Source organism: Rhipicephalus sanguineus, chromosome 2, assembly GCF_013339695.2.
Source record: "Rhipicephalus sanguineus isolate Rsan-2018 chromosome 2, BIME_Rsan_1.4, whole genome shotgun sequence".
NCBI classification, from domain to species: Eukaryota; Metazoa; Arthropoda; class Arachnida; order Ixodida; family Ixodidae; genus Rhipicephalus; species Rhipicephalus sanguineus.
Window position 1 is genome coordinate 30,878,916 of NC_051177.1, and position 15,021 is coordinate 30,893,936.

Here is a 15,021-nt window from a genome sequence, read left to right on the forward strand (position 1 = left end):
CGCCGCCGCGCAGTAAAGGCGGCAACGTCGGGCACGGCAACAGTGACGTGAGAAATGCCGCTTTTAGGCGGGTGATTTGAAGTGCGCTAAAGCGATGCGGATCACTAAAACGTGATTTTATTTCAATATAAGCACTTCCTTGCCATAAAAGTAGCACTACGAGGTTTCTGGACCTCTATTTCAACAATCAACGTCAACTTAATATTTGCCCTTAGTGTCCCCTTAAATGTCTGGCAGGCAACGTTTTGCTGTCAAATTTTGGGCCTTCCCATACTGCAAACTGCGCGCATGTATGTACAGGGTCGACCACATCTGAGCTGAACACCTCATTAGTATTCAAGCCGGTAAAACTAGAACGTTTCTTATACTTCACGGGTGCAATGCCCGTTATAGAACGTCTAATCATGGTGTCGACAAACACAGCAATGATTTTCCGAATTATGTATTAAACAACAGCTTCAATGAGGTCTTGAATACTAATGAGGTGTTCAGCTTAAATGTGGACGACTCTGTACACCTTTGCAAATTTTAATAACGTCGCACGAGCGTCGACCTCCAAATACGGTAGTTTCTAATATCGGCGAGAAGCAACGATATCAGCGAGACGACGATCGGCGTCACACTGACTTTCTAAACATGATCACTCAGATAAGGCCGATAGTGCATTTGCATCCCTATGCAAACAGCGTAGCAGACGGCGCTCGCGCATTATGTAGGTAACCTCGTTACTACTCGCCTGTAGTAGGCGGTATACCATGCCCAGGGTCAATTCTCGCGCGACGTTATTAAAAAATTGCAAGAGTGTACTTACGTATTCTATCGATTGTGCTGCTGTTTATGTCTACTGTTTGTGAACAGCGCGTTTAGAAGTCTTTATATCGAGGACATATACAGATCGTAAAAAGAGTAGCTGGCCTACATTGAACATAAACAAGTTGCACCCCCCCCCCCCCGTAATTTTCCAATTTTGCATGTGTATGTCACGCACAAACATACATCAAGGTTTGTTGAACCCCTCCCCCCCCCTTTCCCACCCCCAAAATATTTCTGGCTACGCCTCTGCTTCACACCAACAACTATCATTAATTAGCTTCTCGGTATAGGTTGTGCAAGCGCGAGCAAACTTTTACTTCGCTTATCTGCTGCTGGTCCCCTCGTCGACACATCGCGATTGTTCGCCTTGTTAACTGCAGAGATGTCACCAATGTCACGCAGCGAACGTCCGCACTGAGGCGGCTCGTGCTGACCAGGTCGGAGTGCTGCTCATAGGTCACAACGACCGCGCCTCATTTGTGTAGATTGTCCTGCGCGCTGGCGTGCGTCCCCCGCACGGCGGTGCGCCAGCGCGGGTGAACGCCCATGCGTCCGCCGATCGATGACGAGGCGGCAACCTCGCGCTTCGTAGTAATGCGCGCACTCGGCCGATATATACACATCGTATAAGGCTCCAATATAGCTGTCTGCCGCGTCGCACGCACCCGTCGTCCCGATATGAGCATGAATTATTGCTCTCACCGCGCTCCATGGCCACTGCAGGCGTGGCAAGCGCAGAGCACGCAAAACGTAATGGGTCCTAAAAAGTATTAGAGCTTGCGGCTTTAATTAAACGAACGTAAACTTCATTATGACGGGATAAATCAATGCAGGCGACGCGGAACAGAGTTTAAACTACTCGGAAATCAGGTTTGCTTGTTGTGTGTGTGTGTGTGTGTGTGTGTGTGTGTGTGTGTGTGTGTGTGTGTGTGTGTGTGTGTGTGTGTGTGTGTGTGTGTGTGTGTGTGTGTGTGTGTGTGTGTGCGTGCGTGTGTGTGTGTGTGTGTGTGTGTGTGTGTGTGAGTGAGAGAGAGAGAGGGGGGGAGGGGGAGGGGGGGGGGGGGCAGAGTGGCAAGGAACGTCGCAGCAAGTCATCTTACAAGTTACCAGGACAATGACACCGCAGTAAAGTGTCTTCTTTTTAACCATTTTCTTTCATTTATGCTATAATTTCGTATGCTGATGATTCTGCCCACACTGTGTAGCGTAGTTTAATTCGAAGTGTTCGCGTTTCTGTTTGCTTGTATAGCTCCCGCCCGTTCTATCGCCGCAGTTATTACGTTGTTCCTGTCAGAAATATCTTGTTTCCACTATGTTTCATCGTTCCTGGTCCTCTTCGAACTTACAAACGGTTCCTCAATCTACGACTCCTACATATCATACGCGTGAACGTCATATGCAGCGCGCAACGTTCGTTCGTAACGAGCATTGGTCTCACGTTGAGTCTTGCTATCGCGCGACCAGACGCTGCGTGAGTCTGTTAACAGGCAATTGTATATGTTCGCATATGGTAAGACACTGTAAAGCTCTCCAGCATGGTCTATCGTTAGCTACACTATGTGTACTCCATAGCTTAGAGCGAGGCTTGCTTAGTACAGGCACCGTGTTTGTTAGTGTGCGACGTAACAGTAACAGACATCCCTACTCGCACTTTTTATTGTTTCAATTGTTTCAAGGAGAGATGTGGAGGTTGCACGAACGGCTGTATAAACGCGTAGCTGGCGACGGATGGGATGGCAGCATGGCGTAAGCCTACAGCGTCGTATTAAACATTAGTCATTAAATCAATAAACAGATTATGTTGGCAGTCTTTAACTCACGCTCATTTGTTATAGAACTGGTCTAGTTACCAGCCGCGAACCGTATACATAGAGAACGATTATTCTCACAGGCGATGCCTTATGTATACAAACACAGTGAACTTTTATGTATTGAAAATGCATTGTCTGTGTTGCTGCGGATTATCTACAGAGCCTACAGGCGTGCAGTGACAGTTTGTCATCTATCTCTTTATTTCTTCTGAGCTGTGATCGTTTTAAATTATGTACACGGCCTTAGAAATGATAATTCAGCGCACGTGTAAGACAGTTATTCACCAGAAAGCGGCAACAGTTGTGGAGTCGTGTCTGTGACTCCGCGGCCTTCAGTAGACGGCTGTGCATGACTCATCTCGGCAAACGTTTGCGGCCCCATGTACTACATATGCGCATCCCGCAGCACCTGTACGCTGTCCATACGTTCGACCTTGCCGGCAGCAGCGTAGTTTAAGAGTGTTATTGTTTTAGGCGACGGTGTACATGCCTGAAAAAAAAAAAAAAAGAAAAGGGTCCCTGGTCGTCGCCCGCTCAGTGTGAGTGTAAAAGTTGCCGCAACAAAGCATGGGAGCAAAATGCGAATCGATGTCGGAAATGCTCTTTGTATAGATAGCTTGCGCGTGACGTCATGGACGCAGCTTCGTAACCTACTGGTTCTCCAACATGGCGGCTTTGGTGATGTAAATGCAGCATGATCACGTTGCGGTTAACCTGTTTTCATATGATAACGACGCGGCCGCACCATTACTGGCCTCGTTGCGCCAATAACGAAAGAGCCTGTATGTGATGTACTGAGATAACATTAACGCGTCGTCACAAGCTTTGCGTCCCACCGCGCGGTGCTCCAACATGGTGGTTTCAGTGACGCCAGCGCAAGGCATCTATATATAGTGTACTCTTAGTGACGGGCCATTGGGACATTCAAGATACTTCGTAATACGGGTCACTTCATTATAATGGTCGCGCAGCCTAACGCTCGCTCTATAGCCGCGGTACGTAAGGAATCGTTCGTTGTTCAGGTCATTACGTTGTAGAGGCGCTCCATTGTATATTGAACGAAGACTATAAATGTCTATAAAGCGCAAGTGCACTGCCCCCGCATAACACTTCTGAATGGCTAATAGCCGCACTTCATGTCGTCCTCATTTGTATATGCTAAGACCACTTTGCGTGACAACGTTCCGCGTGTTGCGTATTGCGACTCGTATAATCATCACTTACAAAATAATCGTCTCTATGCTGTCGCTAGCTTGGCAAGCTGCACTGCCGGGCAGATGACAGTGAAATATTACGCTGGCAGCAGAAAAAATAGCAGTACGTACTGTTCGTTCGTGTGCGTGCGTGCGTGCGTCACGCAGCATCGACATGAAGCTGAACAACGAGAGAGAGAGAGAGAGACAGACAGACAACTTTACTTTTGAACACATGGAAGGCATGGGAATAGGACCCACTTACGACCCTGACCGTATCCTGTGGTGATGAGCTTTCGAGTAGGCAATACGGCGTGTCCGGCTCGCGTGAAACCTTGCGTACATTGTACTAAACCCGATTCATCCGTACAGCCATACATGGCGTTTTCTGCGAGCCAATGACTGGACTAGTTGACGAGTTTGTTTCCTTTGGCGTTGGGTTACGCTGGTTAGACGGAAGGAGGCGCGAGTCGATGAGAAAAACGATACGTGAACGGCGAAGTGACGAGTTCCGGCGTGTGCTTATTCAGGCAGTGTGCGCGGGTGTGGGGAAAATGTGAAAGAAAAAGTGGAGTGGCGTAGAAACAAGAGAATCGCTGACTCGTTAAGTGTTACATGCAGAGGTTGAAAAGGAATCCTCCCAACGGAATCGGTCGTTGAGACAGGTCGATTTCAGAAATCGGACCAATGCCCCCGACTCGTTAGGTTGCCAACCTGCGCCGCATCAAGTACAGACACGGTCATAGAGAGAGAGAGAGAGAGTACGTAACAAACGCTTCTTTGTTCTTCGTGTTCTTCTTCATGACTTCTCCGTGTCCTGAAGTGGGAGGGCTCCTTAGTCTCTGGCTAGCCTAGCCCTTATGACCAAGAATATTGAGCCATAATCCAGACACCCGATGACCCAAACACGGTACACATGAGGGTTTACGTGCGTGGAAAGACGTATAAAGTGCGTATTTTGGCGTTCAGGTCTACATTTTTTAAAGGCACTTTTGCCAGCTGGCATGCGTTTAGGGCTGTTTTGCACGGCACCTGCTCGCGGCCCCACGCTCTATAACTACGTCTAATTGTTAGTTGATGCCTGCCGAACACGGCGGAGCACGCGCCGCGTACAAAGCAGTTTCTGTAATTTCGAAGTCCCCCCCCCCCCCCCCATTAATTCTAGGAAATTGTAGCAATACATATTTTAGAATATTTTAGAAGGACATCGAATAGATGCATGCGGCCCTGTTTGATACAGGTATTGCAGCATTTATTCGGCGGTGTCGTTGTCCGTCGTCCAGCTGGTAAACTTATGTGGAGTACTATACATCACTTTAGTTCGGCTTCCCTGGGCCTCATGTTTGCCGTCGCGTTCATGGCCGAAGGGTCGCTAAGACCTGCCGGGGCCGCATTGGTGGTGCCTTGCCGCCCAACAAATTGGGCGACAAGGCAGCACCAAATGGGGACATCGTTCAATATGGGCATCAAACTTGACCTGTATATGTTGGCGCCGCTGTGCAGTGTTGTGGCCACTTCCACCACGGATACCGTGGAAGAAGTGACCATAACAAACATATAAAAGGCGACGAATGTCGGCCCATAAACACAGGTGTCTGATACCTCGGACACACGTTGTAGGGCTGTCACTGGCACGTCTACAGGCGCACACGAGAGAGACACACACTCTATCGTATTGGATGTTCTGGCATCTGTGCCTCCAAGCTTGAGCTGTCTGTCTCGGCTGTCGCAACAACTCTTTTGACGGCTTTTACTGCGCGTGGTCTCCCTTCGTTTGTCGCTTATTATTTCGTCTCTGGGATGTATGACAGAGCTTGCAGGGGTGAAGCCGCGACGTGCGTCCCACTTCGCGTCGTCGGCAAGCAGACCTCGTGCACTTGACCTTCTCGTGTCGTCGTCGCAGTCAGCTCTCGGAAGTCGACTCGTCGGGCCGTCGTCTCGGCGTCAGTGACAGATGTTTCTCGTACGTCACATCTGCGAGCCACCTCGTCGACGCTGAAGGCTTGTCAGCGTCTGCGTCCTTGGCGAGGTGCGGCTGAATCCGCTGCCGCGCGACACACTTGCTGAAAGCGCCGTGACGTGTTCGTTGGCCATCCGAGGAATAATAGCCTTGAAAAGGCGGGCCTTTGTTAGCATCGAAAGAAAAGGAAAGAAAACGAAGAGGTTTAGTAGGCATTGAGGAATTGCGTCACTGCATTGCCTCTCGACCTGCGTGTATTGTACGGGAGAAGCGTAGCCAGAAATTTTTTCCCGGGGGGGGGGGGGGGGGGGGGGGGGGGTTCAACCATCATTTTTTATGTTCGTGCGTGCGTTTGTGTGTGTGCGTGTATATATAAACATGCAGAATCGAAAAATTTCGGGTTGGGGGTTTCAACCCCCCAACCCTCCCCTCCCCCCCCTCGCTACGCCCCTGGTTACCGACATGCACATAGGCGTGCGCACGTGGGGAGCACCCCCTCCCCCCTTTGTCACCTACGAGTGGTAGATTGGGGGGGGGGGGGGGGGGTCTGCGATGATACTTCGCGCCCACCCCCAACCCTAATGGGGAACCCTGCGCACGACTGGACATGCACACATTTTCGCTGGACTTTAATTGTGCACAATTTTGGAGAAAATTGTGCACAAGCGAGTGCCCTCGCAGTAGCCTTGAAAAGGCTTGGTTTTCGTTCACATAGCTCCACGTTTCTCCCCCCCCCCCTTTTTTTCTGTGCATATCGATAGACACCTCTGTGTTTTTTTTTTTTTGTTTTTTGTTGTGTACAATGCGGCATACATAACGAGAATATTATTTGACCTCTTGAAAGAAATTGTTGGAGGCGACTTCTGTTGGAATGATGACCGTACATAATGACTATATATAGGCTTCCCATTTTTCGCATCTCTGAGTACATTCCGCTAAAATATGCCCATAAGTCGTTATACTCGGACGGTCTGGCCTCCGGAGTGACCGACATGAATGACTTCACAAAGTGGAGCCAAGATGACTGTAGCTGCAGAACATGATCTGGACATGCTGCACTTTTCTTTATTTAATTACTATACCGTATGGCAGCGGTCCTCAAAATTAAAAAAAAAAAAATAGAGAGAATGTTTTTATTGTAGTGTTCCTTCCAACAGGGGATTATTTCTATATATTGACCTTATACTAGATGAAGCTGTCACGGCCAGAAAAGAAAAGAACACAAATGGTTGGTGTTAACCTAATTGTGAACGGAAACGCTTGGTTTTTGTTCCCTGCGAGAGAGTGAAAGGATGATTGTGTGTGTGCGTATATTACGGAATATATTTGCGCCCCGTGCCATTGCGCTGATTTGCATGTTGCCAGGTGTATACGACGTTCGCGGTTTCACACAAACTATTGCCGACAATGTCTTGTAACGGAATAGTGCGCTTCTAGCGCGTGCACATTCCATGGTCTTGTGACTCATGTCGGTTGTCCTCGTGTTCGCAGGCAATCTGGCCGCTACGTGAAGACGCTGTGGAAGCACGTCCGAGTCGGGGACATTGTCCACCTATCCTGCAACGAGGTCATCCCAGCGGACATTCTGGTTTTGCGTTCGAGCGACGATCAAGGGTTGTGCTACATCGAGACGGCCAACTTGGACGGCGAGACGAACCTCAAGCAGAGGCAGGTCGTCCGAGGATACGCCCAACACGTAAGCTTGTATAAGGCACAATCATTACACAATTCCTTTCGGACGGGTTGTTAAAACATATTTTTTTTTGGCGCAATGACTCGCGATAGGCAAAGAAAAAAAAATGAGCAGAAAGCAGTAGCACGTGTCTTACTTCCCGCTCATTTTTCGCGCCGTTTTTCTCCCCTGAATTTTCGCGTTACAAAAATCGTTTGAGTGTAAACTCAGCCTGAGGCTCTGCTTTGTGCTCTTAACCAAATTAATGTTCAGTTCTGAACTCAAAGGGGATTCGTGTTGGATGTTAACGAAGTTTGCGCATGATACGCGCAGCCGATCAGGCGACTTGGAATGATATAGCCAGGCCCGTAGCCGGGGGGGGGGGGCAGCCCCCCCCCCCCTGGCTACGGGCCTGGCTATATCATTCCCTAAATGACAGAGAATAACATTTCGGTGCACTTGTTTTTTTTATTACCTATAGTTTCGTTATGCTTATTTCCGGGTGTGTCGTTTCGTCTCATGATGTTTCAGCAAACTTCAGTTCCGCATGAGCCGTTTGCGTTGGCCATTTCCACTGAAATCGTGTTCTTATCGTCACCACGGCTATCGTGATATTGGCGTTCACATAAAAGCCGATCATTTAGGAAACCATTTTGCATAAGGTGACAGGTATAATGCTGGTGCCGTGCATCTGATTCTGCCAGTCTGCATTTGTTTCTTGTGCTGCTCGCTCGTTTTCGCTCGTCGCGCGCACCCTGTCTTGACAGCGATGAGCAGATAGTTCATACCTTTGTACGTGTTGTGTTCTCACCGCTCAGTTCGTGTTTAAGCGACAGACAGCACGAAGGTCACTTTGCTCGCTGTAGCGGTAGCGGCCGCGTTACCTTACAGTAGCGTTTTGTTGAGTTACGCAAGGTCGGATGCTAAAGGATTTAGCTTCCAGCCTAACTTAGTATAACATTCCAGTTCGTTGCTGTCACATTCATTGCTTCGTCCTGTTGGCGAAACTGACTTTTTCCCTGCTTTCTCTTATAATAAACCAATCTGAAAGGTTCTTGCGGCTTTGCAATTATACTGGTGTATGAGTGTAAGTAAGATTTCCGATAAGGCCTGTCGAAGAAACCTGAATGCATCGCTTTCTTTTTTTAACTGTCTGCCACCTATATGTGAACCTTGAAGAGGCACTATAGATGTGCCTCGGGCTGCAGAGGAATAACATGGAGTGTAAACACTTTGCTCTTTGTACCTGCATTAATATATTACACACTTTTCAAAATTTCCTTTGTGAATGTGTTCATTGAAAGCATTGCACTTACACCAGTGTGTTCCGAGGATTGAAGTACAGTATACGCAGGGTCTTTTCAAATAAGTTAGCTCCCATACCCAGTGCTTAAGAAGAATACAAAAAAAAAAAATCAAAGTGATTGGTTCAAGTGAAAAAATTTGAGCTGGCTTTAAAGGGGTTCTGCAACACTTTTTCAGCATGCTCAGAAAACCTTGGCGATCGGTAGTTGAGGCTCCTGAGAACACGTGAGCCAAATATTATAGCGCAGCACGCGGCCTGGAATTTGCAATTGTCAAAGTCAGCTAGAAATCACTCGCTCTTCTCTCGACAAATGATGCCATTAGCCCAAATGACCGTGCCATAAGCCCAAAGTCCATGGCCATTGGCTCATTGGAGCATCGTGAGCTGCATAGTTACCGCGGCCGCCGCGGGATGCCGCCACGTACTCGCTCGCGCGCTCGTGATCACACTGACAGTAAGCCGCGCTTTCGAAGAAAAAAGAAAGGAAAGAAAGAGCTCAAGATCGTGACGCGCGTATCTTCTTGCCCCCTTGTCATCATCCCCCCCCCCCGCCCCCTGCGTAGCTTTCAGTGCGCTCGCCGGTGCAAAAGTAGAGAGAAAGCGCTTAATGCATTTGACAAATCCCTGTAACTCCACTCATACTTGACGGATTCTAAAAATTTTTGCGGCAGTCGATTCGTGAGACAATAAACTTTTTTAATGAAGCCATTAGATGATTACTTGGAGAAGTGTTGCATGGCTCCTTTAAGCGGGAACCACAAGGGGCATATTTCTGATTTGTGTTAGGTGTACAATGCATCACTTGATATCCACGCATAAATTTTACTCCCTATAATGATCACGTCGTAATATGAATGAAAATGTAACCTGCAGTTGCCAATTGAAGTGGAGCCCACATAGTACATATTTTGGCTATAATAGCATGGCCATCAAGGCCCACTGAAGTGTGTGCTCCATAAATTTGGTGCTTATGCACATTTGGCTGTTTGCTGATCTGCATTGGCTCTTTTCTTTGACGCAGAGTGATACCTTTCATCCGCTGTCATTTACAAGCACAGTGGAATGTGACCCACCAAACTGCAAGATCTACAGATTTCATGGATTCATGTAAGTTTTTTTTTTCTGTTTTTTGTAAAGAGGTACACTAACAATATAAAAATCCATAAATTTTACTACCACTCTAGGTAATAGTGACTAGAGCGTTCTGAAGCTGAGAATGAGGTGACAGGTTTAATTATTGAGTATGGCAGCTGTCTTTTGGTAGAAGCAAATTTCAAGGATGCTCTTGTAATCATATTACAAGAACTTCGTGTGGTCAAAAATAATCCAGCGCCCACCAATATGCTATCCTTCACAACCTCATATGTTGTTTTGAGACATCGAACCTCATAATTCAATCTCGTATTACACTAACAAAGCCTCAACATCCCCTGTATCTGCAGCAAGTGGCCAAGAAGATATACTCCTTTATGCAGCAGCTACTTCACCCAAGAATAGCTAGAAATATTAACATGTGCATATGCAAACGCATTTACCTGCTGACATGTATGCTGCTCATTTGATCTCCACGCAGCTGCCATCCTACTGGTGAAAAGGTGCCAATCACTTCTGACAATTTACTGCTTCGAGACTGTGTTCTCAAGAATGCTGACTTCGTCGAAGGCATTGTTGTGTATGCTGGTACGTACCTCTTGGAGTTCTCACCATTTATTATAAAGCAACTGCTTAACATGCTAATTGTTTGGGAACCTTGCATGTTATTTCACTTTATGTTTAAATTTCTTCCAACTCCTTTTGATGACCTTTTTGAATTTAGAGTTGTGAATGCTCATGCGTTAAAAGAAAGGCTAAACCTTGGGCACCATAAACTCTAGTTCTTGCCATTCATTGGTAAGTGTTTAATGTGTGAACTGTGATACTGCACAAGTATTTAATGCTCAATAGCAGCTCATCTTAGATGCACATTTTTCCAGCTCCTTCAGGTGGCATTGAAACGGCTGATGTGAATGCTCATACATTAAAGAAGACTTGGGCACTAAAAACCACTCTTTTTTAAAAACCACCCGTAATCATGAACCAACCAGCCCAAATGCGTACCCTTCTACTCTTTGCAGGATTTGAGACCAAGGCAATGCTCAACAACAATGGCCCAAGGTACAAACGCAGCAGGCTGGAGCGATTTATGAACAGAGACATCGTCTGGTGCATTGTGATACTTCTCGTCTTGTGCTCTGTTGGTGCAATTGGTAAGTGCTTACACACTGCTCACATGTTTAGTTGCAACACCTGTAAAACAGTGAACATATTTAATACAGATCATCCAGAAGGCATCTAAAACAAACTGCAGCTACACTGTTCAGAATGTCCCTTAAGTCATTTGCTTGAGATGAATATAAACCTACCAGAACTAGTGTTGGTTGACGACGAAGATCATTTATGTTTGTGTGATATAAAACAACTCATATTTTAAAAATATCGTACTATAAACTAGAATGCTTTGGTGCTCATCACTACTTCAGGAATAGCAATAGGTTATTCTGGTAGCACATTTTCTACAGGGCTAAACAGTATTGAGTCACAAGTATTGAGTCTTCATGACTCAACAGATGTGAACAGACTTGACCATGATGGTTGACTTTTTTTTGCAGACCGGTTAAACTAGTACACCTTTCTAGTTTGAACTTGTGTTCTGCCATATTCTGAGTGAATTTACTGTCTCAAAACTGCAACTTCATCCCTCTACATTGGATCCCATTCTTTCTAGTTCCTAAGTTGCTGTTGAGTGGCTTTCTACCCGATGAGTGCTTTAACAAAATTTTTTTTCCTCACAGGTTGTGCGTTATGGTTGAGATCTTTCGAAAACCGCAAGGAAGTCATATTTATACCTTATGAACAGGAGAACAGGTACATACCTGCTGTTGAAGGCTTCATCGCATTTTGGACATACATAATTATTCTTCAGGTAAGTTCGTTATCACCAATGTATTTTTAGATTCAGACTATGAATTGCTGTAGCATTTCAGATTTAGACTATGAATTGCTGTAGCATTTCAAATTATATTTTCAACTATGTTAGATAGTTGGGTTCTTTCATTTTCTTTGGCGATTGTAATTAGCAGATAATTAGCAGTCAGTTATCTCGCACCGAGCTTAGCTTTCCTTCACACTGCAAGCGACTGTGATGCAGTGAAGCACTGCAGTTGCTTATAGGATGTGATGTACATGTTATTTTTATTTCCCGCTGGGTCACTGAGGCGTAACCTCAAAGCACGCAATGAAGTGAATAAAGGTTCCAGCACTGTTCATATGATCATGCAGCTTTGATTGAGGAAGTATTTCCGGAACATATCTGCTACTTTAAGGCTCAAGACTACAATGTATGCATTTCAGACATATTTATCATCATTCTGTCCTCGTTCATGATTTCAGATGATGATAACATAATTGAGATCATCGAACTTCGTTCACGATTTCAGGTGATGATACCACTGTCGCTGTATGTCTCAATTGAGATCATCAAACTTGGCCAAGTGTTTCACATCCACGAAGACATAGAGCTTTTCGACGAGCGATCTAATCGGCGCCTCGAGTGCCGTGCTTTGAACATTCCTGAGGAGCTGGGCCAGGTGCAGTACATATTTTCAGACAAGACAGGAACGCTCACCGAGAACCACATGGTGTTTCGGCGCTGCACCATCGGTGGCAGAGACTACAATCACCACCACCCGAGCGTGTCTGAAGGTATGAACCGAAGCGGCTTCTGGATTTGAAGTTGCTGGCATTGACCATTCTGAACGATGCACGCACTTTAGTACATTTCAAACAAAGCAGCAATGCAATTAGTGCAGTCATATTTTAAAGTCTCACTCTGCATGTTTTGCAGTGCAGTTGTTTTTCTTGATTTTTAATACTTTCTACAGAAGTACTCATGCTATGTTACAACTACAACCTGTGGACAGAAAACCTACGCTGCGCTGCGCAAGACTAATGCTTCTTTGTGCCCGACAACATATTGTTGCATAAGTTCGCATATACAAGGTAGCACTACAGATGACTTGTACATTCTGCCCTGGACGGCATCATTCGCAGCTTCTACAGCAATACCAAGAGTAACGTGGCTCTAAGCGAATCGATTCCGACTCACTTTTTTGCCTTGAATGTGGTCCCCCTCTATGATGATATTCAGTGGTATCACTGCAGGCCATCCATGTTCATCATTCCATCACCAAGATGTTTGAGGAGGAAAGGATAGTGAAGAAGATGAAGGGCATTGACCTAATGTTACTTCATCTCAAAAGTTGTTCCTCTTTTCTGTGCTGTTATTTGCTGTGTTTGTATACTTGTTTTCTATATGGGAAAAAACATACACTGAGAAGTCACAGTAATGTGTTGGGCAGAAGAATTGTATGTTAAAAATATAAAATATTGAAGAGTCTAGATTTCATGCTGGATCGGTTAGGATAAGTGAAACTCGACCATAAAAGCTGCCGCAGTTTCGTGACTCATGCTGTTTCTCTTCATTCATTTTGCAGCTGAGGAAAACGACATCAAAATACGCAGTTACAGCTGTGGCTCCAAGCCATCTAAGGCAAGTAGTTACTTCAATTTTTGTTTGGGTATTGTTTTGGGTTTGTTCTGCAAGTACGGGAATAATGGACTTTCAGCATTGCAGAAGCTCAATTGTGGGTACCGAAACAGTGTATCATCTGTAGAGTGGCAATAAGAGCAACAGAAATTATTAGCATATTCCTTACCTCCCCACATGTTTTGTGGCAAAAACTGCAGCAAAAAGACAAAAAGAGAGCAATAACTGGAGCATTTAAATTGTGGTATGTGTCACTGCTGAACAGGAATAGGCGGATAGTGGTGGTGCTGGGCTTTTCCAGTGTTTGCTAATGCTGGGGACATTGGAAACTGCTGCAGAATTGATGCGTTCGTGATTCTATATGGCATCCTCTAAGTCATGTGCTGGCCAGCATTGCATGGTCTTCAAGAGTTGCTTGTTTCTGGAAAGAACTAGTGCTGCCTGTACCAGCTGCTACTGAAACCAGTGCTGGAATCAGCGCCGCTACTGGAAAGAACCATATCTGAAAAGAACCAGTATTGCCACTAACAATGTGTCGTCAGTAGCAGCATCGTGTATTCCGGTTTTGTCACTTTAATCTCTGGTCACTTGTGCCAATATTTTCCAGTTTTTACGGCCCCATGCCATTGTTCTCAAGCGTGCGGTGTTGAAGTACAATAATTGCCTTCCTTTCACGTAGGATGACACGGTGTTCACGCTGAACCCTCAGCTGCAAAGGGAGCTGTCCAACATGCAATACCAGCTGCGCATGGACGGCAGTGGCCAGCAGCTGTTCCTGAGCCCCGAGAGCCAACGGGTGCAGGAGTTCTTTCTTCTCATGGCCACCTGCAACACCGTCATTGTCTCGAAATACCCCCACAAGGACATAGTGAGTCTTAGCTTTAGCGGCCCTCCCGGCCTTTTGATCAAATACCTTGTTGTAATCTACATTTCTGTGGTTCCAAGTTTTTCTGCAGCTTCGTCACTTCTGTGGCGGTTTGTGTGTCACAAGTGTTAACAAGCAGGCATGGTTCTATCACTGCATGTGTACACTAATTCACTAGTGAAATGCAAATATTGCAAGAAAACATTTAACTAAAGAAAATGCAGTTGTTTCAATTGCGGCCTTTACAGAAAGGCATGATTTTATCCTACACTGTTTTATCTGTTTACACTGTTGTTTTATCCTACACTGAACTGTGGACTAATCATTGACGTTCTGATCATGTAGTATCAAGGTATCTGTGGGCTACTGTCAAGTTGCCTCTATGAAGAGCGGCTTTTACCTCAGCTTTCTGCATCAGTGTGATGGAAAACAAATTATTATTATTATTATTATTATTATTATTATTATTATTATTATTATTATTATTATTATTATTATTATTATTATTATTATTATTATTATTATTATTATTCCATGCAGTTATCACTTGTCCATGCTGGCACATGCACTTTTCTTTCATCTAACTACAACAGGCTCACCCCAGTTAGTTAGGGCTAAGTTTCTTGCATAATGTCATTGTGATACTATTGGAGACTCGGCACAGTCTTCAGTTTTCACAAATATCACCTGTTTTTCTCGCTCTTTCTCTACGTCCTGCTATCAATCACATTGTTTCGTGCACTTTCTGGTCACCTCACTTTGAAGCTGTGCTCAAGAGCAATTTGGCAAATACATTTCAGACTTGTGTGGCACATG

The 15,021-nt window shown here is 45.6% G+C and overlaps 1 protein-coding gene across 1 annotated transcript in view; it reads left to right on the top strand.

The window, feature by feature from the left end:
• LOC119382645 (phospholipid-transporting ATPase VB) overlaps positions 1-15,021 on the top strand; it is a 134,199-nt gene that overhangs the window by 99,473 nt on the left and 19,705 nt on the right. The window contains exons 3-10 of the mRNA XM_037650440.2: positions 7,269-7,473; positions 9,777-9,862; positions 10,329-10,435; positions 10,870-11,001; positions 11,587-11,717; positions 12,232-12,496; positions 13,288-13,343; positions 14,020-14,208. Coding sequence (XP_037506368.1) covers positions 7,269-7,473; positions 9,777-9,862; positions 10,329-10,435; positions 10,870-11,001; positions 11,587-11,717; positions 12,232-12,496; positions 13,288-13,343; positions 14,020-14,208 — 1,171 coding nt within the window. The remainder of the gene's footprint in view (positions 1-7,268; positions 7,474-9,776; positions 9,863-10,328; positions 10,436-10,869; positions 11,002-11,586; positions 11,718-12,231; positions 12,497-13,287; positions 13,344-14,019; positions 14,209-15,021) is intronic.